This window comes from Agelaius phoeniceus, chromosome 32 (assembly GCF_051311805.1).
Source record: "Agelaius phoeniceus isolate bAgePho1 chromosome 32, bAgePho1.hap1, whole genome shotgun sequence".
NCBI classification, from domain to species: Eukaryota; Metazoa; Chordata; class Aves; order Passeriformes; family Icteridae; genus Agelaius; species Agelaius phoeniceus.
The window spans coordinates 1177539-1199864 of record NC_135296.1 but is presented as its reverse complement, the minus strand read 5'-3'; the positions used below and the strand labels follow the sequence as shown (position 1 = coordinate 1199864).

Genomic DNA, 22326 nt, shown 5'->3' with positions numbered 1-22326 from the left:
GGAAAACTTCTCCATGCAAGTTCTGGGAATTCCCAGGGATCCCTGGGGTGGAACCAGAGATTTTTCCCTTTAATTCCTTTATTTTCCCCATTAATTCCTTCATTTTCCCCATTAATTCCTTCATTTTTCCCACTGTTTTTATCCCCAAAATGGGATCAAAGCTCTGCTTTTTTGGGATTCAACCCCGGAGCATCAAAATGACCCAAAACGGGGCTGTGAGCATAAAAAAATTCCCAAATTTCTGGATGGAAAAAGGGAAAAATCAGGAGAAATCGGGATCCATGGGGGTGTGGCTTATGGAAGGGGCGTGGCCAAAGGAAAGTGGGCGTGGTAATTGTTACCATGGAGACGTCATAACGTTGTGGGTGGGGTCGAGAGGGCGGAAATGGCGGCTCTGGGGGCGTGGCCAAGGTGAGGGCGTGACCAAATTTGGGCGGGATCTGCAAAAGCGGCAGAAGGGGGCGTGGTCACAGCCATGGCGGGGAGGGCGTCCCCTCATGAAAGGGGCGTGGCCAAGCGCAAAGGCGGGAAGGGCGTCCCCTCATGAAAGGGGCGTGGCCTTCTGTGGGCGCGGCAGGAGGGGGCGTGGCCAGGGCTGGGCGTGACCACAACGGCGGCAGCGCGGGGGGGGCCGGGGGGGGGGTGGCTCTGTGGCCGCCGGCTCGGCGCGGCTCCTGTCGCGATTTGTCGCGCCCTGTCGCGCTGTGTCGCGCCGGGCCCGCGGCTCCAGGCCCGCCCATGGAGGCCGCGCCGCGGTTGATGCCCGGGGTGGCCCTGCCGGGGTCTCTTCCGCCAGCACCTCCCCCCGCTGCCGCCGCCAGCAGCGGGGACCCGCCGCCCTCAGGGCCGCCCTCAGGGCCGGCAGCGGGGCCACCGCAGCACGACGCCGGCGATGTCCTGCAGCAGATCATGGCCATCACCGACCAGAGCTTGGATGAGGCCCAGGCCAGGTACGGCGAGGGGACAGCGGCCACGGGGACCGGGGACACCGGCACGGCCGTGACTCAGCGCGGGTCCACCGCGGGGACACCGAGGGGACACCGAGGGGACACCGAGGGGACACTGAGGGAGGGGTTTGAGGGGGAAACTTCCCCGCTATTCGCGGCTTTCCCGCTCCGTTCGGGGCCCCGCATCCCGGCTGATGCTCCCGTGCGTTCTTCCCGCTCTGGGGGCAATTCACGGGCATTTGCCCCATTCCCACGGGGTTTTGTCCCATTACTGGGTGCTTTTACCCCATTCCCAGAGGTTTTGCCCCGTTCCCAGCAGCTTTTGCCTCATTGCCGGGGGCTTTTACCCCATTCCCAGGGTTTTCCCTCATTCTCATGGTTTCTGTCCTATTCCCGGCGGTTTTCCCCATTCCCACACGGTTTTGTCCCATTTCCAGTGGGTTTTCCCCATTTCCAGTGGGTTTTGCCCTGTTCCCACTATTTTTGCCCCATTTCCAGCTGCTTTTCCCCCATTCCCAGTGGGTTTTTGCCATTTCCGCTGAATTTTCCCCATTCCCGATAGTTTTGTCCCATTCCCAGTGAGGTTTTCCCCCCAATCCTGGGGGTTTTCCCCCATTCCCAGTGTTTTTTTTTTCCCCATTTCCAGTGGATTTTCTCCAGTTCCCAGGGGTTTTCCCCCATTCCCAACAAGTTTTTTCCCATTCCCAGCTGGTTCTGCCCCATTCCCTGTGAGATTTCCCCCATTCCCTGGGGGTTTTGTCCCATTTTAAGGGATTTTACACCATTCCCTGTGGGATTTCCCCCATTCCTGGGGTCTTTACCCCATTCCCTGTAGGATTTCTCCAATTCCCGGGGTTTTTACCCCGTTCCCAGCACTTTTGCCCCATTCCCAGTGGGGTCAGGCAGGACAATCCCAGGCAGAACTGCTGGGAATAGTGAAAACCCCTCGGAAATGTGGGAAAAAACCCCCAGGAATGGGACAAAAATCATAGGGAATGGGGGAAAACTCATTGGAACTGGGGAAAACCCAAGAGAATGGGGAAAATCCGGCTGAGGATGGGGCAAAACTGCTGAAAAAGAGGAAAAAAAAAACCCCTGGGAATGGGGAAAAACCCCACTAAGAATGAGAGAAACTCTCAGGAATGGGGGAAATCCCACTGCGAATGGGGGAAAAACCCCAGGAATGGGAAAAACCCCACTGGGAATGAGGGAAGATCTCCAGGAATGGGGGAAATCCCACTGGGAATTGGAAAAACCCCACTGGGAATGGGGCAAAAAACTCCAGAAATGGGAAAAGTGGAGCTGTTTGGGGCCTGGGCGGGATAATTTGGAATAAATCCTCCATCCACCCCCAGGAATTCCTGAATTTTAGGGAAAACCAGCGCTGGGAATGAGCAGAATTCCAGGATTTTGGCGGGTTCTGAGTCCCTTCATTAACTGAGGGTAATTAACGCCTCATTAGCTGCTGCTCCGGGAGGGAAAGGCCTCAAATCTTACAAAAATAGGGCTTTTTTTGGGGTGTTTTCCCTCATTCCCGCGGGTTTTGGGGAGCTGGGAGTGGTCGCTATTCGCGGCGCTGATAAAACTCCTTTTTTTCCTTATCTCGCCCCAAAATTTGGCCCCTTTTGGGTGCGGCAGCCCCAAATTCCGGCTGTTTCCGTGGATTATTCGCAATTTCAGGTGGAGTTTTCCCTCAAAATTTGGAACTAGAGTAATTTTTTGCGTTGTTCTTGGGACGGAATTGTCAATTTTCCCTCCAAAATTCCCTTTTTTGCCCTTGTTTTGGGCATTCCCCACATGCAGCTCCTGTAGGGATTCCCTAAATTTGGATTTCATGGAATACTGAGGAGAATTTGGGGATATTCGGGATAATTTTGAGTTTGTCGGGAGTTTTAATTCCCACAAATTGAGGAATGAGCTTTTTTTAACCCAAATCCTTTCAGTATTAACCCAAACCCCCAATCTGCTTCCCAATTTTCCAGCATTTTTCATGGAAAATCCACTTTTTCCCCCCCCCGGCTGCGAAGTTTGTTGGATTTGAGGCACCTCTACCCATTAATTAGGGATTAATTATTAATTTCCTATTAAATATGCAAATTTTGGGGGTTCCCAAGCCCTTGGAAAGTCCCAAATTGGGAATTTTTAAGATCCAAGCTTAGAGCGGGAAGCGGACCCGGCAGGGAGGAGCTGGGCGGGACTTAATAATGAATAATTAATTACTCAATAATTATTAATTTCTTAATTAACCGGCGCTGCTTTCGGGCACCTAAAGCGGAAGTTTTAGGCCCAAAATGGGGGGGGTTTGGTGAGATTTTTTCCTCACATTCCCGGTTTTTTTGAGGACAATGGGATCGGAGCTGCCTTTGTTCTCCGGACGCGGCTCCGGGGTTTTTTATTTTTTTTTTTTCCCCGCCCTTTTTTTGTTTTTAAGGCAAAATCCCGAATTTTTGGGACAAAACCCGCGAGGTTCTGAGGGAAAAATTCCAAGGATTTGAGGGGAAATCCCAGGATTTGGGGCGGGGCTGATGGGGAGCCCGGATTGGGGAGGTCCGCAGGGCGGGAAAATCGGGATTTGCTGGGAAAACGAGAGAAAAGTGGATTTTTATGGCTTTTCTGAGGGGAAAAAGGGTTCAGAAGCAGGGGAAAAGAAGGTATTTTGAGGGGGTTTCCACAGAGGATTTTTCGCGGTGGAATTTCGGCCCGAAGCCTGGAAAACGGGGGAATTTTGGGAATATATATTAAATAAAAATCCACGGAATTCACCGATAAATAGATTTTTCTGAGGGAAAAAGGGGCTCAAAAGCAGCAGAAAAAGAGATTTTGTCGTGGATTTCGCATCCAGTGGATTTCCCCCGGTGTTTTTTGTGTAATTTATCCTCAAAATTCTGGAAAACTGCAAATTTTCCTTACATAAATATGAGATTAAACCCAAAAAAAAAACCCCAAAATTCCCATTTTTTCCCCAGGATTTTCCCATTTTTCCCAGGATTTTCCTCACTCCCCTGCTCTTCCCATGACATGACCCCAATTTGGTTTTTTCCCCATGGATTTTGGGGCTGATTTTTCCATGTTTTTTGCAGGAAACACGCCCTGAACTGCCACAGGATGAAGCCGGCCCTGTTCAGCGTCCTCTGTGAAATCAAGGAAAAAACAGGTCTGGATTCCTCTTTTTTATTCCAATTTTTCCCTCAAATCCCACTTTTTCTCCTCAATTACCCCTCCATTCCACTTTATCTCCATTTTCCTTCACAGATTCTCCATTAAATTTTTTTTTTTAAATAATTTTTAGGTTGAAATTTGAGTTTTTTGGATTTTTTTTTAAGGGAGAAAAAGGAAATTTGGGAGTTGTTTTATGGGAAAATTCCAGGATTTGGGAGCTTTTTTAGGAAATTCCCAGTTTTTTCTCTATCAATCCAGAAATTTCCAGATTTTTCCCAGAAAAATGAGAAAAAAAGTCAGGAAACCCCATATTTTTGTCATTCATTTCTCCTCATTTCTTTCATTATTTTCCCCCTCTCTCTCCACTTTTACTGAACAGGGACACCTGCATGAAATGAGAAAATCTCAAATTTTCTTGCCAAAACCACCGTTAATGACACATCCTCTTTTTCCCCCCATTTTCCCTCACTTTCTTTCCTATTTCCCCTAATTTTTTCCCCGTTTTTTTCTAATTTCCCCTGATTTCCCCCCCCATTTTCCCTCATTTTTTCCCATCTTCCCCCCTTCCCTCCCCTTTTCTTCCCCATTTTCCCCTCAATTTTCCCCATTTTCCCCCTTCCCCATTTCCCCTCATTTTTTTCTGTTTCTTCCTCATTTCCCCCTCATTTTTCCTCATTTCTTTCCCATTTTCCCGATTTTCCCCCCATTTCCCCTCATTTTCCCCCAATTTCCCCTAATTTTTTCAATTTTTTCCTGATTTTTTTCCCATTTTCCCTCATTTCCTCCCCATTTCCCCTCATTTTTTCCCCTCATTTGCCCCTGAATTCCCCTCATTTTTTCCCCATTTCCCCTCATTTTTCCCATTTTTCCTCATTCCCTCCCCGTTTTCCCCTTTTCCCCCTCATTTTTCCCTATTTTTCCTAATTTCTTCCCCATTTCCCCTCATGTTTTTCCCTTTTTCCCCCTCATTTCCTCCCCATTTCCTCTCGTTTTCCCCTTTTCCCTCATTTCCTCCCCATTTCCCCTCATGTTTTCCCCTCATTTCCTCCCCATTTCCCCCGTTTTCCCCGCATTTTTTCCCCGTTTTCCCCTCATGTTTTCCCCGTTTCCCCTCATGTTTTCCCCTCGTGTTTTCCCCTCATGTTTTCCCATTTTCCCTCATGTTTTCCCCTCATGTTTTCCCCTCATTTTCCCCGTTTTCCCCTCATGTTTTCCCCTTTTTCCCCTCATGTTTTCCCCTCATGTTTTCCCCTTTTTCCCCTCATGTTTTCCCCTTTTTCCCCTCATGTTTTCCCCGTTTTCCCCTCGTTTTCCCCTTTTTCCCCTCATGTTTTCCCCGTTTTCCCCTCGTTTTCCCCTTTTTCCCCTCATGTTTTCCCATTTCCCTTCATGTTTTCCCCTTTTTCCCCTCATGTTTTCCCCTCATGTTTTCCCATTTCCCCTCATGTTTTCCCGTTTTCCCCTCATCTTTTCCCCGTTTTCCCCTTATGTTTTCCCCATTTTCCCCTCATGTTTTCCCCTCATGTTTTCCCTCATGTTTTCCCCTCATTTCCTCCCCATTTCCCCTCATGTTTTCCCCTCATGTTTTCCCCTCATGTTTTCCCTCATGTTTTCCCCTCGTGTTTTCCCCTCATGTTTTCCCCTCATTTCCTCCCCATTTCCCCTCACGTTTTCCCCTCATGTTTTCTCCTCATGTTTTCGTGTTTTCCCCTCATTTTTTCCCCTCGTGTTTTCCCCTCATGTTTTCCCCTCATTTTTTTCCCCATTTTCCCCTCATGTTTTCCCCTTTTTCCCCTCATGTTTTCCCATTTTCCCCTCATGTTTTCCCTGTTTTCCCCTCGTTTTCCCCTTTTTCCCCTCATGTTTTTCCCTTTTTCCCCTGTTTTCCCCTCATGTTTTCCCCTCATGTTTTCCCCTCATGTTTTCTCCATTTCCCCTCGTGTTTTCCCCTCGTGTTTTCCCCTCATGTTTCCCCTCATGTTTCCCCTCATGTTTTCCCCTCATGTTTTCCCCATTTCCCCTCATGTTTTCCCCATTTCCCCTCGTGTTTTCCCCTCGTGTTTTCCCCTCATGTTTTCCCTCATGTTTTCCCATTTTTCCCCTCATGTTTTCCCCTTTTTCCCCTCATGTTTTCCCCATTTTTCCTCATTTCCTCCCCATTTCCCTTCATGTTTTCCCCTCATGTTTTCCCCTCATGTTTTCCCATTTTCCCCTCATGTTTTCCCCATTTTCCCCTCATTTCCTCCCCATTTCCCCTCATTTTTTCCCTGTTTTCCCCTCATGTTTTCCCCTCATGTTTTCCCCATTTTCCCCTAATTTCCTCCCCATTTCCCCTCTCTTTTTCCCCTCATGTTTTCCCCATTTCCCCTCATGTTTTCCCCATTTCCCCTCATGTTTTCCCCTTTTTCCCCTCATGTTTTCCCCTCATGTTTTCCCCTCATGTTTTCCCCTCATGTTTTCCCATTTTCCCCTCATGTTTTCCCCATTTCCCCTCATGTTTTCCCCGTTTTCCCCTCGTTTTCCCCTTTTTCCCCTCATGTTTTCCCATTTCCCTTCATGTTTTCCCCTTTTCCCCCTCATGTTTTCCCCGTTTTCCCCTCATGTTTTCCCATTTTCCCCTCATGTTTTCCCCTCATGTTTTCCCCATTTCCCCTCATGTTTTCCCCTCGTGTTTTCCCCTCATGTTTTCCCATTTTTCCCCTCATGTTTTCCCCTCATGTTTTCTCCTCATGTTTTCCCATTTTCCCCTCATGTTTTCCCCATTTTTCCTCATTTCCTCCCCATTTCCCCTCACGTTTTCCCCTCATGTTTTCCCCTCATGTTTTCCCCATTTCCCCTCATGTTTTCCCCTCGTGTTTTCCCCTCATGTTTTCCCTCATGTTTTCCCATTTTTCCCCTCATGTTTTCCCCTTTTTCCCCTCATGTTTTCCCCATTTTTCCTCATTTCCTCCCCATTTCCCCTCATGTTTTCCCCTCATGTTTTCTCCTCATGTTTTCCCATTTTCCCCTCATGTTTTCCCCTTTTTCCCCTCACGTTTTCCCCATTTTTCCTCATTTCCTCCCCATTTCCCCTCATGTTTTCCCCTCACGTTTCCCCTCATGTTTCCCCTCATGTTTTCCCATTTCCCCTCATATTTTCCCGTTTTCCCTCATTTTCCCCGTTTTCCCCTCAGCCCTGACGGTGCGGGCCCCTCCGGAGGAGGAGCCTCCTGCCGCGCAGCTGCTGCGCCTGGACAACATGCTGAGGGCTGAGGGCGTGGCCGCCGCTCCCCGCCAAAAAACCCAAAAAACGGCACAAGAACCCCCAAAAACGGCACAAGAACCCCCAAAAACGGCACAGGAACCCCCCGAAATCCCAGAGGAACCCGCAAAAATGGCAGAGGAAGCCGGAAAACCGGGAGAAGGAGGCGGGAATGTGGGTGTGGAGGCCGGGGCGGAGCACTCGGATTACCGGGCCAAGCTGGCCCAGATCCGGCACATCTTCCACGCCGAGCTGGACAAGTACGAGCAGGTGATCCCAGAGGGGAAATTTGGGGTTTTTGGGAAAATTTGTTTTTCTTTTTAATTGGGTTTTGGTGGGGGGTTTGGGGAAGGGGGTGCGGGGTTTGGTGGTGGGGAGTTAAAGGGGGATTGAAGGGGATTAAGGGGAAATTAAAGGGAAATTAAAGGGGAAATGAAAGGGGATTAAGGGGGAAATGAAAGGAGATTAAGGGAAAAAATAAATGGGATTAAGAGGAAGATCCAAGGGAATTAAAGGAAAAATCCAAGGAAATTAAAGGGGATTAAAGGGAAATGAAAGGGGATTAAGGGGGAAATTGAAGGGGATTAAGGAAAAAATTAAGGGGATTAAGGGAAAAAATAAATGGGATTAAGAGGAAGATCCAAGGGAATTAAAGGAAAAACCCAAGGAAATTAAAGGGGATTAAAGGGAAATGAAAGGGGATTAAGGGGGAAATTGAAGGGGATTAAGGAAAAAATTAAGGGGATTAAGGGAAAAAAATAAATGGGATTAAGAGGAAAATCCAGAGGAATTAAAGGAAAAATTCAACGGAATGAAAGAAAAAATTAAAGGGGATTAAGGGAAAAATCCCCCATTTTTCCCCCTAAATCCCCAATTTTTCCCATTTTCCCCCACATTTCCCCCCATTTTCCCCCCTTTTCTCCCCCATTTCCCCCCATTTCCCCCTAAATCCCCCATTTTTTACCCATTTCCCACATTTTCCCCATTCCCTCATTTTCCCTCCCATTTTCCCCATTTTCCCCCCTTTTCCCCCATTTCCCCTAAATCCCGCATTTTTCCCAATTTTCTCTTCCATTTTGCCCCTTAAAACTCCCATTTTTCGCCCATTTCCTCTATTTCTCCCCCATTTCCCCCATTTTTCACCATTTCCCCCCATTCCCCACCATTTCTCCCCCGTTTTCCACCAAAATTTCCATTTTCCCCATTTTTTCCATTTTCCCCCCATTTCCCCCCTAAATTTCCCAATTTTTCCCATTTCCCCCATTTTCCCCCATTTCCCCACCCATTCTCCCCCACCTTTTCCCCCTAAATCCCCAATTTTTTCCCATTTTTCCCATTTTTCCCATTTCCCCTAAATTTCCAATTTTTCCATTTTCCCCCATTTCCCCCCTAAATCCCCCCTTTCCCATTTCCCCCCAAATCCCACATTTTTTACCCATTTCCCCCCATTTTCCCCCCATTCCCCCCCTTTCCCCTAAATTTCCCATTTTTTTCACATTTTTCCCATTTCCCCATTTCCCCCATTTTCCCCCATTTTCCCCTAAATTTCCCAATTTTTTCCCTTTTTTTTCCCATTTTTCCCATTTTTCCCCATTTCCCCACCATTTCCCCCACCCATTTCCCCCATTTCCCCCTAAATTTCCCAATTTTTTTCCCCCTAAATTTCCCAATTTTTTTCCTTTTTTCCCATTTTCCCTCATTTCCCCCCATTTCCCCATTTCCCCCAATTTTCCCCATTCCCCCCCTTCCCCCTAAATTTCCCAATTTTTCCCCATTTTTCCCCATTTTTCCCCCATTTTTTCCACATTTCCCCCATTTTCCCCCCTAAATCCCCCATTACCCCCATTTTTCCCCCCTAAATCCCCCATTTTTCCCCCTTTTCCCCCTAAATTTCCCAATTTTTCCCATTTTTTCCCATTTTTCCCCCTAAATTTCCCAATTTTTTTCCATTTTTTCCCATTTTTTTCCCCATTTTCCCCACCCATTTCCCCCCTAAATTCCCAATTTTTTTCCCATTTTTTCCCATTTTTTCCCCATTTCCCCACCATTTCCCCCACCCATTTCCCCCTAAATTTCCAATTTTTTCCCATTTTTCCCAATTTTTTCCCAATTTTTTCCCATTTTTCCCCTAAAATTCCCAATTTTTTTCCATTTTCCCCTAAATTTCCTAATTTTTTCCCATTTTTTCCCATTTTTTTCCCATTTTTTCCCCATTTTCCCCACCATTTCCCCCACCCATTTCCCCCCTAAATTTCCCAATTTTTTCCCCCTAAAATTCCCAATTTTTTCCCTTTTTTTCCCATTTTTTCCCATTTTTTCTCCTAAATTTCCCAATTTTTTCCCACTTTTTCCCCTAAATTTCCCATATTTTTCCCATTTTCCCCCTAAAATTCCCAATTTTTTCCCCATTTTCCCCTAAATTTCCAATTTTTTTCCCATTTTTTTCCCATTTTTTTCCCATTTTTTCCCCATTTTCCCCACCATTTCCCCACCCATTTCCCCATTTCCCCCACCCATTTCCCCCCTAAATTTCCCAATTTTTTCCCCCTAAATTTCCCAATTTTTTTCCTTTTTCCCATTTTCCCTCATTTCCCCCCATTTTCCCCATTTCCCCCAATTTTCCCCATTCCCCCCCCTTTCCCCCTAAATTTCCCAATTTTTCCCCATTTTTCCCCATTTTTCCCCCATTTTTTCCACATTTCCCCCATTTTCCCCCTAAATCCCCCATTACCCCCATTTTTCCCCCCTAAATCCCCCATTTTTCCCCCTTTTCCCCCTAAATTTCCCAATTTTTCCCATTTTTTCCCATTTTTCCCCCTAAATTTCCCAATTTTTTTCCCATTTTTTCCCCATTTTCCCCACCATTTCCCCCACCCATTTCCCCCCTAAATTTCCCAATTTTTTTCCCATTTTTTCCCATTTTTTCCCCATTTTCCCCACCATTTCCCCCACCCATTTCCCCCCTAAATTTTCCAATTTTTTCCCATTTTTTCCCAATTTTTTCCCATTTTTTCCCATTTTTTCCCCTAAATTTCCCAATTTTTTCCCTTTTTTTTCCCTTTTTTTCCCATTTTCCCCATTTTTCCCCATTTTTCCCCCAATTTCCCCCCTGTCCCAGGCGTGCTCCGAGTTCACGGCCCACGTGCTGTCGCTGCTGCGGGAGCAGAGCCGCACGCGCCCCATCGGGGCCCGCGAGATGCAGAGCATGGTGGGCACCATCCAGGGCAAGTTCAGCTCCATCCAGCTGCAGCTCAAGCAGAGCACCTGTGAGGCCCTCATGGTGCTCAGGTCCCGCTTCCTCGATGCCAGGTGAGGCAATTTGGGGAAAAAATCCGGAGTTTTGGGGAAAAATTTGGAGATTTTTGGTGAAAAAAGTGGAGATTTTTGGTGGGCGTCATCCATGGTAAGATCGGATCAAGCAGAGCCCTGTGAGGCCCTCATGGTGCTCAGGTCCAGGTGAGACCATTTTGTGAGAAAAATCCTGAAATTATTGGGGTTTTGGGGAAAAAATGTGGATTTTTGGTGAAAAATGTGGATTTTTGGTGAAAAATGTGGATTTTTTTGGTGGACATCAACCATGGCAAGCTCAGCTCAAGCAGAGCCCCTGGGAGGCCCTCATGGTCCTCAGGCCCAGGTTCCTCCACACCAGGTGAGGGAATTTTGGGGGAAAATTCCTCAAAATATGGGGTTTTGGGGAAAAAATGTGGATTTTTGGTGAAAAATGTGGATATTTGATGAAAAAATGTGGATTTTTGGTGAAAAATGTGGATTTTTTGGGTTGGTGTCATCCATGGTAAGATCGGATCAAGCAGAGCTCCTGGGAGGCCCTCATGGTGCTCAGGTCCAGGTTCCTCCACACCAGGTGAGGGAATTTTGGGGAAAAAATTCATCCAAAAGTAGAATAATGTGGATATTTGGTGGAAAAATTTGGAATTTTGGTGAAAAATGTGGATTTTTGGTGAAAAATGTGGAGATTTTTTGGTGGACATCAACCATGGTAAGCTCAGCTCAAGCAGAGCCCCTGTGAGGCCCTCATGGTGCTCAGGTCCAGGTTTCTCCACACCAGGTGAGGGAATTTTGGGAGAAAAATCCTCAAATTATTGGGGTTTTGGGGAAAAAATGTGGAGTTTTGATGGAAAATGTGGAGATTTGGTGGAAAATGTGGAGATTTTTGGTGGGCGTCATCCATGTCAAGCTCAGCTCAAGCAGAGCACGTGTGAGGCCCTCATGGTCCTCAGGTCCAGGTTCCTCCACACCAGGTGGGGGAATTCTGGGGAAAAGTTCATCTAAAAGTAGAATAATGTGGATTTTTGATGGAAAATGTGAAGATTTGGTGGAAAAATGTGGATTTTTGGTGAAAAATTTGGATTTTTTTGGTGGACATCAACCATGGCAAGCTCAGCTCAAGCAGAGCCCCTGTGAGGCCCTCACGGTGCTCAGGTCCAGGTTCCTCGATGCCAGGTGAGCAAATTTTGGGAGAAAATTCCTTGAATTATGGGGTTTTGGGGAAAAATGTGGATTTTTGGTTGAAAAATGTGGATTTTTGATGGAAAATGTGGATTTTTGGTGGAAAATATGAACATTTTTGGGTTGGTGTCATCCATGGTAAGCTCGGATCAAGCAGAGCCCCTGGGAGGCCCTCATGGTGCTCAGGTCCAGTTTCCTCCACACCAGGTGAGGGAATTCTGGGGAAAAGTTCATCTAAAAGTAGAATAATGGGGATTTTTGATGGAAAATGTGAAGATTTGGTGGAAAAATGTGGAGTTTTGGTGAAAAATGTGGATTTTTTTGGTGGACATCAACCATGGCAAGCTCAGCTCAAGCAGAGCTCTTGGGAGGCCCTCATGGTGCTCAGGTCCAGGTTCCTCCACACCAGGTGAGGGAATTTGGGGGAAAACTCCTCGAATTTTGGGGTTTTGGGGAAAAAATGTGGAGTTTTGGTGGAAAATGTGGAGATTTGGTGGAAAAATTTGGATTTTTTGGTGGGCGTCATCCATGGCAAGCTTGGATCAAGCAGAGCCCCTGTGAGGGCACCATGACCCTCAGGTCCAGGTTCCTCCACACCAGGTGAGGGAATTTGGGAAAAAATTCCTTAAATTATTGGGTTTTGGGGGAAAAATGTGGATTTTTGGTCAAAAAATGTGGATTTTTGATGGAAAATGTGGATTTTTGGTGAAAAATGTGGATTTTTTGGGTTGGTGTCATCCATGTCAAGCTCAGCCCAAGCCGAGCTCCTGGGAGGCCCTCATGGTGCTCAGGTCCAGGTTCCTCCAAATGAGGTGAGGAAGTTTTGGGGAAAAGTTCATCCAAAAGTAGAAAAATATGGAATTTTGGTGGAAAAATTTGGAACTTTGGTGAAAAATGTGGAGTTTTGGTGGAAAATGTGGAGATTTTTAGGTTGGTGTCATCCATGTCAAGCTCAGCTCAAGCAGAGCCCCTGGGAGGCCCTCATGGTGCTCAGGTCCAGGTTCCTCCACACCAGGTGAGGGAATTTTAGGGGAAAACTCCTCAAATTGGGAGTTTTTCGGGAAAATGTGGAGTCTTGGTGGAAAAATGTGGAGATTTGATGAAAAACTGTGGATTTTTGGTGAAAAAAGTGGAGATTTTTTGGTGGGCGTCATCCATGGTAAGATCGGATCAAGCAGAGCCCCTGGGAGGCCCTCATGACCTTCAGGTCCAGGTGAGACCATTTTGGGAGAAAAATCCTCAAATTATTGGGGTTTTGGGGAAAAAATGTGGATTTTTGGTTGAAAAATGTGGATTTTTGGTGAAAAATGTGGATATTTGATGAAAAAATGTGGATTTTTGGTGAAAAATGTGGAGATTTTTGGGTTGGTGTCATCCATGTCAAGCTCAGCTCAAGCCGAGCATGTGCGAGGCCCTCGTGGTGCTCAGGTCCAGGTTCCTCCACACCAGGTGAGGGAATTTTGGGAGAAAATTCCTTGAATTATGGGGTTTTGGGAAAAAATGTGGATTTTTGGTGAAAAATGTGGATATTTGATGAAAAAATGTGGATTTTTGGTGAAAAATGTGGATTTTTTGGGTTGGTGTCATCCATGGTAAGCTGGGATCCAGCAGAGCTCCTGGGAGGCCCTCATGGTGCTCAGGTCCAGGTTCCTCCACACCAGGTGAGGGAATTTTGGGGGAAAATGCCTCCAATTGTGAAGTTTTGGTGGAAAATGTGGAGATTTGGGGGAAAAATGTGGATTTTTGATGAAAAATGTGGATATTTGGTGAAAAATGTGAATATTTTTCGGTTGGTGTCAACCATGGCAAGCTCAGCTCAAGCCGAGCCCCTGGGAGGCCCTCATGGTGCTCAGGTCCAGGTTCCTCCACACCAGGTGAGGGAATTTTAGGGGAAAACTCCTCAAATTGGGAGTTTTTCGGGAAAATGTGGAGTCTTGGTGGAAAAATGTGGAGATTTGATGAAAAAATGTGGATTTTTGGTGAAAAATGTGGAGATTTTTTGGTGGACATCAACCATGGCAAGCTCAGCTCAAGCAGAGCCCCTGGGAGGCCCTCATGGTCCTCAGGTCCAGGTTCCTCGATGCCAGGTGAGAGAATTTAGGGAGAAAATCCGGAGTTTTGGTGAAAAATTTGGATTTTTTTGGTGAAAAAATTGGATTTTTTGGGGTGGGCGTCATCCATGGTAAGCTCGGATCAAGCAGAGCCCCTGGGAGGCCCTCGTGGTGCTCAGGTCCAGGTTCCTCCACACCAGGTGAGGGAATTTTGGGGGAAAATTCCTCCAATTATGAAGTTTTGGTGGAAAAATGTGGAAATGTGGATTTTTGGTGGAAAATGTGGATTTTTGGTGAAAAATGTGGATTTTTTTGGGTGGGCGTCATCCATGGCAAGCTCAGCTCCAGCCGAGCCCCTGGGAGGCCCTCATGGTCCTCAGGTCCAGGTTCCTCCACACCAGGTGAGGGAATTCTGGGGGAAAACTCCTCAAATTGGGAGTTTTTGGTAGAAAAATGTGGATTTTTGATGGATATTTGAAATTACCCCCCAATATTTTGATTTTTCCCCCATTTTTAGGCGCAGGCGCCGCAATTTCAGCCGCGCAGCCACCGAGGCCCTCAATGAATATTTCTGAATTCATTGATTAATGAATTAACCCCAATAATTGGATTTATTTCACCCAATAATTGGATTTATTTCCCAATAAACCCCCAAATAAATAGATTTATTTCCCCCAATAATTGGATTTATTTCCCAATAAATTTCCCAATTTATTTCCCAATAAACCCCCAATAAATGAATTTATTTCACCCAATACATGCATTTGTTTCCCAATAATTTGGATTCTTTCACCCAATAATTTGATTTTTTCCCATTTAACCCAAATAATTTTATTTATTTCACCCAATACATGGATTTATTTCCCAATAATTTGATTTATTTCCCAATAAACCCCCAATAAATGGATTTATTTCTCCCAATAAATGTATTTATTTCACGCAATAATTTGTTTTATTTCCCAATATTTTGATTTTTCCCCATTTTTAGGCGCAGGCGCCGCAATTTCAGCCGTGCAGCCACCGAGGCCCTCAATGAATATTTCTGAATTCATTGATTAATGAATTAACCCCCAATCAATGGATTATGGATTATATTTCACCCAATAATTTGATTTTTTTCCCATTTAACCCCAATAATTTGATTTATTTCCCAATAAAGCCCCAATAAATGAATTTATTTCACCCAATAAATGAATTTATTTCTCATTTTTTTCCCAATAATTTGACATTTTTCCCATTTTTACCCCCCAATAACCCAGAATATTTGGATTTTTTCCCAATATTTTGATTTTTCCCCCATTTTTAGGCGCAGGCGCCGCAATTTCAGCTGCGCAGCCACCAAGGCCCTCAATGGATATTTCTGAATTCATTAATTAATGAATTAACGCCAATAATTGGATTTATTTCCCATTAAATCCCCAATAATTGGATTTATTTCCCAATAATTTGATTTATTTTCCCCAATAATTGGATTTTTTCCCAATAATTTGATTTATTTCACCCAATAATTGGATTTATTTCACCCAATAATTGGATTTATTTCCCATTTTTACCCCCCAATAACCCAGAATATTTGGATTTAACCCCAATAAATGGATTTATTTCCCCCAATAATTTGATTTATTTCCCAATATTTTGATTTTTCCCCCATTTCCAGGCGCAGGCGCCGCAATTTCAGCCGCGCAGCCACCGAGGCCCTCAATGAATATTTCTGAATTCATTGATTAATGAATTAACCCCAATAATTGGATTTATTTCACCCAATAAATGAATTTATTTCCCATTAAAACCCCAATAAATGGATTTATTTCACCCAATACATGGATTTATTTCCCAATAATTTGATTTATTTCCCATTTAACCCCAATAATTTGATTTATTTCTCCCAATAATTTGTTTTATTTCCCAATATTTTGATTTTTCCCCATTTTTAGGCGCAGGCGCCGCAATTTCAGCCGCGCAGCCACCGAGGCCCTCAATGAATATTTCTATTCCCACCTGAGCTGCCCCTACCCCAGCGAGGCGGCCAAGGAGGAGCTGGCACGGAGGGGCGGCCTCAGCGTCTGCCAGGTGAGGAAATCCTGGATTTTGGGGAAAATTCCGGGAATTTTGGGAAAATTCATCGGATTTAGGGGAAAAATCATGGAATTTGGGGAAAATTCAGAGATTTTGGGGAAAATTCAGAGATTTGGGAGTGAAATCCTGGGGATTTTGGGGGAAATTCCTGGGTTTTCTTTGGGCAAATTCCCAGGATTTTGGGGAGAATTCCAGGAATTTTGGGGAAAATTCCTGGGATTTGGGGAAAATTCAGAGATTTGCGGGGGAAATCCTGGGATTTGGGGAGAATTCCTGGGATTTGGGGAAAATTCATCGGATTTAGGGGTGAAATCCTGGGATTTGGGGAAAATTCACAAGATTTTGGGGAAAATTCAGAGATTTGGGGCTGAAATCCTGGGATTTTGAGGGAAATTCCTGGGATTTTTGGAAAAATTCACAGAATTTTGGGGGAAATTCCTGGGTTTTCTTTGGGCAAATTCCCAGGATTTTGGGGAGAATTCCTGGGATTTTGGGCAAATTCCTGGGATTTTGGGGGAAATTCCTGGGTTTTCTTTGGGCAAATTCTGGCCTCAGCGTCTGCCAGGTGAGGGGAATTCCTGGGATTTTGGGGAAAATTCCTGGGATTTTGGGGAAAATTCACAGGATTTTGGGAAAATTCAGAGATTGGGGGGGAAATCCTGGGATTTTGGGAAAATTCAGAGATTTGGGGAGAATTTCAGGGATTTTGGGGAAAATTCATCGCATTTGGGGGTGAAATCCTGGGGTTTTTTGGGGAAATTCCTGGGTTTTCTTTGGGCAAATTCCCAGGATTTTGGGGAGAATTCCTGGGATTTTGGGGAGAATTCCTGGGATTTGGGAAAATTCAGGGAATTTTGGGTGAAATCTTGGGATTTTGGGCAAATTCCTGGGATTTTGGGGAAAATTCAGAGATTTGGGGGGCAAATCCTGGGATTTTGGGAAAATTCAGAGATTTTGGGGTGAAATCTTGGGATTTGGGGAAAATTCCAGGGATTTTGGGAAAATTCAGGGAATTTTGGGGGGAAATCTTGGAATTTTGGGGAGAATTCACGGAATTTTGGGGGAAATTCCTGAGTTTTTTTGGGCAAATTCCTGGGATTTTGGGAAAATTCATGGGATTCTGGGGGAAATTCCTGGCATTTTGGGGAAAATTCAGAGATTTGGGGGGGAAATCCTGGGATTTTGAGGGAAATTCCTGGGATTTTTGGGAGAATTCACAGAATTTTGGGGGAAATTCCTGGGTTTTCTTTGGGCAAATTCCCAGGATTTTGGGGAGAATTCCTGGGATTTTGGGCAAATTCCTGGGATTTTGGGGGAAATTCCTGGGTTTTCTTTGGGCAAATTCTGGCCTCAGCGTCTGCCAGGTGAGGGGAATTCCTGGGATTTGGGGAAAATTCACGGGAATTTTGGGAAAATTCACGGGATTTTGGGGAGAAATCTTGGAATTTTGGGGGGAAATTCCTGGGATTTTGTGGAAATCGATGGGATTTTGGGGTGAATTCACGGAATTTTGGGGCAAAATGCTGGGATTTTGGAGGAAATTCCTTGGGTTTTTTGGGGCAATATCCCAGGGTTTTGGGAAAATTCAGGGAATTTTGGGGGGAAATCTTGGAATTTTGGGGAGAATTCACGGAATTTTGGGGGAAATTCCTGAGTTTTTTTGGGCAAATTCCTGGGATTTTGGGAAAATTCCTGGGATTTTGGGGGAAATTCCTGGCATTTTGGGGCAAATTCTCGGGATTTTGGGGAAATTAATGGAATTTGGGGAAAAATCCTGGGATTTTGAGGGAAATTCCTGGGATTTTTGGGAGAATTCACAGAATTTTGGGGGAAATTCCTGGGTTTTCTTTGGGCAAATTCCCAGGATTTTGGGGAGAATTCCTGGAATTCTGGGGGAAATTCCTGGGATTTTGCGAAAATTCACCAGATTTAGGGTGAATTCTTGGAATTTTGGCGGAAATTCCTGGGATTTTGGGAAAATTCATCAGATTTTCAGTGAATTCACCAAATTTTGGGGAAAATTAACAGAATTTTGGGAAAAATTTACGGGATTTTGGGAAAATTCAGAGATTTGGGGGTGAAATCCTGGGATTTTGGGGGAAATCTTGGAATTTTGGGGAGAATTCAGGGAATTTTGTGGAAAATTCCTGGGCTTTTGGGGGAAATTCCTGGGTTTTTTGGGCAAATTTGTGGAATTTGGGGGGAAATTCCTGCGATTTGGGGAAAATTCCTGAGATATTTGGAAAATTCAGATTTTGGGGCAAATTCCTGGGATTTTGGGGGAAATTCCTGGGTTTTTTGGCAGGAAAATTCCTGGGATTTGAATTCCCAGGATTTTGGGAAAATTCATGGAATTTGGGGGAAATTGATGGAATTTTGGAGCGAAAATTCCAGGGATTTGGGGAAAATTCCTGGGGTTTTCTGGGCAAATTCCCAGGATTTTGGGGAAAATTCCTGGGATTTTGGGAAAATTCATGGGATTTGGGGGGGAAATCCTGGGATTTTGGGAAAATTCAGAGATTTTGGGGTGAAATCCTGGGATTTGGGGAAAATTCCAGGGATTTTGGGAAAATTCATCAGATTTGGGGAGAATTCCTGGGATTTTGGGCAAATTCATCAGATTTTTGGGGCAAATTCCTGGGATTTTGGGGAAAATTCACGGGATTTTGGGAAAATTCAGAGATTTGGGGGGGAAATCCTGGGATTTGGGGAAAATTCCTGGGATTTTGGGAGAATTCACAGAATTTTGGGGAAAATGGATGGAATTTTGGGGCAAAATTTCAAAGATTTGGGGAAAATTTGGAGGAATCCACATTTGGAGGAAATTCCTCAGATTTTGGGAAAATTCATGGAATTTTGGGGCAAATTCCTGGGATTTGGGGAGAATTCACCGGATTTGGGAAAATTCCCAGGATTTTGGGCAAATTCCTGGGATTTTGGGAAAATCCATCAGATTTGGGGGAAAATCCAGAGAGTTTGGGAAAATTCCTGGGATTTTGGGGTCAATTCCCGGCAGTTTGGCTGCAAATTCCCCGAATTTGTACCAATTTTACCCCTACCAACAAAAGTTTTGATTTTATTTTTAATTTCCCCATTTCCCTCAGCCCATTTTCCAAATTCTGCAGGAAAAATCCCTTTTTAACCCCAAAAAATGCCATTTTATCCCCCCAAAAAAGCCATTTTAACCCCAAAAACCCCCATTTTATCCCCAAAAATCCCATTGCAACCCCCCCAAAAAATCCCATTTTAACCCCAAAAAAACCCATTTTAACCCCAAAATTCCCATTGTAACCCCCCCAAAAAAATCCCATTTTAACCCCAAAAAATCCAATTTTAACCCAAGAAAACCCATTCTAACCCAGAAAAATCCCATTTTATCCCAAAAAATGCCATTTTAGTCCAGAAAAATCCAAGTTTATCCCAAAAAATCTCATTTTATCCCCAAAAAATCCCATTTTAACCCCAAAAATCCCATTGTAACCCCCCCAAAAAAATCCCATTTTAACCCCAAAAAATCCCATTTTAACCCCCAAAACCCCTCATTTGAACCCAGTAAAATCCTATTTTATTCCAAAAAAATCCCATTTTAGTCCAGAAAAAAATCCCTTTTTCTCCCCAAAAAATCCCATTTGAACCTAGAAAAATCCCATTTTAACCCAAATAAATCCCTTTTTATCCCCAAAAAAAATCCCATTTTAACCCCGAAAAATCCCTTTTTATCCCCAAAAAACCCCCTTTGAACCCAGAAAAATCCCATTTTATCCCCAAAAAATGCAATTTTAGTCCAGAAAAATCCAAGTTTAACCCAGGTAAATCCCATTTTAACCCCAAAAACCTCCATTTTAACCCCAAAAAATCCCATTTTAACCCCAAAAACCTCCATTTGAACCCAGAAAACCCCCATTTTAACCCCAAAAAATGCCATTTTCTCCCCAAAAATCCCCATTTTAACCAAAGAAAATCCCGTTTTAATTCAGAACAATGCCATTTTAACCCAGAAAAAAGCCATTTTAGCCTCAAAAATCCCCATTTTCTCCCCAAAATTCCCCATTTTCCCCCATTTTCCCCCATTTTTGGGTTTTCCCCCCAGGTCTCCAACTGGTTTGGGAACAAGCGCATCCCAAATATTGAACCCAGGGACATTTCACATTCTGCAGAGAAAACCCCAAAAATGTCATTTTTAACCCAAAAAACCCCAGTTTAACCCTAAAAGCCCCATTTTAATCCCAAAAATGCCATTTTAAATCAGAAAAATCCCATTTTAACCCCAAAAAATCCCATTTAAACCTAGAAAAATCCCATTTGAACCCAAATAAATCCCTTTTTATCCCCAAAAATCCCCATTGTAACCCAGAAAAACCCCATTTTAAACCCGATAAATGCCATTTTAACCCAGAAAAATCCCATTTTCTCCCCAAAAAATCCCATTTGAACCTCAATAAATCCCTTTTTATCCCCAAAAAAATCCCATTTTAGCCCAGAAAAATCCCATTTTCTATCCAAAAAATCCCCAAAATCCCCATTTTCTCCCCATTTTTGGGTTTTCCCCCCAGGTCTCCAACTGGTTTGGGAACAAGGGCATCCCAAATATTGAACCCAGGAACATTTCACATTCTGCAGAGAAAACCCCAAAAATGTCATTTTATCCCCAAAAAAATCCCATTTTAACCCCAAAAATGCCTTTTTATCCCCAAAAAACCCCATTTTAAACCTGATAAATGCCATTTTAACCCCAAAAAATCCCATTTGAACCCAAAAAAATCCCTTTTTATCCCCAAAAAACCCCATTTTAAACCCGATAAATGCCATTTTAACCCTGAAAAATCCCATTTTAGCCCAGAAAAATCCCATTTTCTATCAAAAAAATCCCATTTGAACCCCAAAAATCCCATTGTAACTCCCCCTAAAAAAAACCCTATTTGAACCCCAAAAAATGCCATTTTAACCCCCAAAACCCCTCATTTGAACCCAGAAAAATCCCATTTTATTCAAAAAAAATCCCATTTTATTCCAAAAAAATCCCATTTTAGCCCAGAAAAATCCCATTTTCTATCCAAAAAATCCCCAAAATTCCCCATTTTCTCCCCAAAAATCCCCATTTTCTCCCCAAAAATCCCCATTTTCTCCTCAAAAATCCCCATTTTCCCCCATTTTCCCCCCATTTTCGGGTTTTCCCCCCAGGTCTCCAACTGGTTTGGGAACAAGCGCATTCGCTACAAGAAGAACATGGGGCGGTTCCAGGAGGAGGCCCAGGCCTACGGGGGCAGCCGGGGCCCCGCCCCCTGCGCAGGTGGGCGGGGCTAAACCTTAATTAACACCGGGCTAATTAATGAGCTGCTGGGAGCAATGGGGAGTTGGGATTGCTCTTTAATTTGGGGTTTTTGTGGGTTTTTGTGGATAAATTTTGATTTATTTTGGTTCATTTGGGCTCCCAGGGCTCCTCCCCCGGCTCAGGTGGGCGGGGCTAAAGCTTAATTAACACTGGGTTAATTAATGAGCTGCTGGGAGCAATGGGGAGTTGGGATTGCTCTTTATTTTGGGGGATTTTGGGTTAATTTTGGGTTTATTTTTGCTTTATTTTGGTTCATTTTGGCTCCCAGGCCTCCTCCCCCCGCTCAGGTGGGCGGGGCTAAATCTTAATTAACACTGGGCTAATTAATGGGTTCCTATTGCTCTTTATTTTGGGTTTATTTTGGGGGTTTTTTGGGTTATTTTGGGTTATTTTTGATTTGTTTGGGTTCATTTGGGCTCCCAGGGCTCCTCCCCCTGCTCAGGTGGGCGGGGCCAAACCCCAATTAACCCAGAGCTAATTAATGAGCTGCTACTGCTCTTTAATTGGGTTTAATTTGGGTTTAATTTGGGATTTTTTTTTTTTGTTTATTTGGGTTTATTTGGGGGTTTTTTGGGTTATTTTTGGTTTATTTGGGTTTATTTTGGCTCCCAGGGCTCCTCCCCCTGCTCAGGTGGGCGGGGCTAAATCTTAATTAACACTGGGCTAATTAATGAGTTCCTATTGCTCTTTAATTTGGGTTATTTTGGGTTTATTTGGGTTCATTTTGGGGTTTTTTTTTGGGTTCATTTTGGGGGTTTTTTTGGGTTATTTTGGGTTTATTTCAGGTTTTTTTTGATTTTATTCTGGTTTATTTGGGTTCATTTTGGCTCCCAGGGCCCCGTCCCCTGCTCAGGTGGGCGGGGCTAAATCTTAATTAACATAGTGCTAATTAATGAGCTGCTGGGAGCAATGGGGAGTTGGGATTGCTCTTTAATTTGGGGTTTTTTGGGTTAATTTGGGGGTTATTTTGGTTTATTTTTGATTTATTTGGGTTCATTTGGGCTCCCAGGGCTCCTCCCCCTGCTCAGGTGGGCGGGGCCAAACCCCAATTAA

General features: G+C 44.4%; 2 protein-coding genes across 7 annotated transcripts in view; both read left to right on the top strand.

Moving 5' to 3' along the window:
- Positions 1-547, top strand: part of LOC143696270 (nucleoredoxin-like protein 1) — a 9651-nt gene extending 9104 nt beyond the window's left edge. Inside the window, exon 3 of the mRNA XM_077192222.1 lies at positions 450-547. Coding sequence (XP_077048337.1) covers positions 450-547 — 98 coding nt within the window. The remainder of the gene's footprint in view (positions 1-449) is intronic.
- Positions 548-617: 70 nt separating this feature from the next.
- The window catches only part of LOC129134418 (pre-B-cell leukemia transcription factor 1-like), a 25950-nt gene continuing 4241 nt past the window's right edge, over positions 618-22326 (top strand). For 2 of the 6 annotated variants that reach the window (XR_013185703.1, XM_077192205.1), the window contains exons 1-6: positions 620-950; positions 4028-4101; positions 7280-7617; positions 10466-10656; positions 15800-15935; positions 21123-21231. Coding sequence is in view for 5 of the 6 variants with exons in the window: in XM_077192205.1 (XP_077048320.1) it covers positions 739-950; positions 4028-4101; positions 7280-7617; positions 10466-10656; positions 15800-15935; positions 21123-21231 (1060 nt within the window). In the remaining variant the exon portion in view is untranslated. Of the gene's footprint in view, positions 951-4027; positions 4102-7279; positions 7618-10465; positions 10657-11787; positions 11809-13880; positions 13902-15799; positions 15936-20031; positions 21049-21122; positions 21232-22326 lie in introns of those variants that run through there. The other 4 variants (XM_077192206.1, XM_077192208.1, XM_077192210.1 and 1 more) reach the window with 4 other exon arrangements.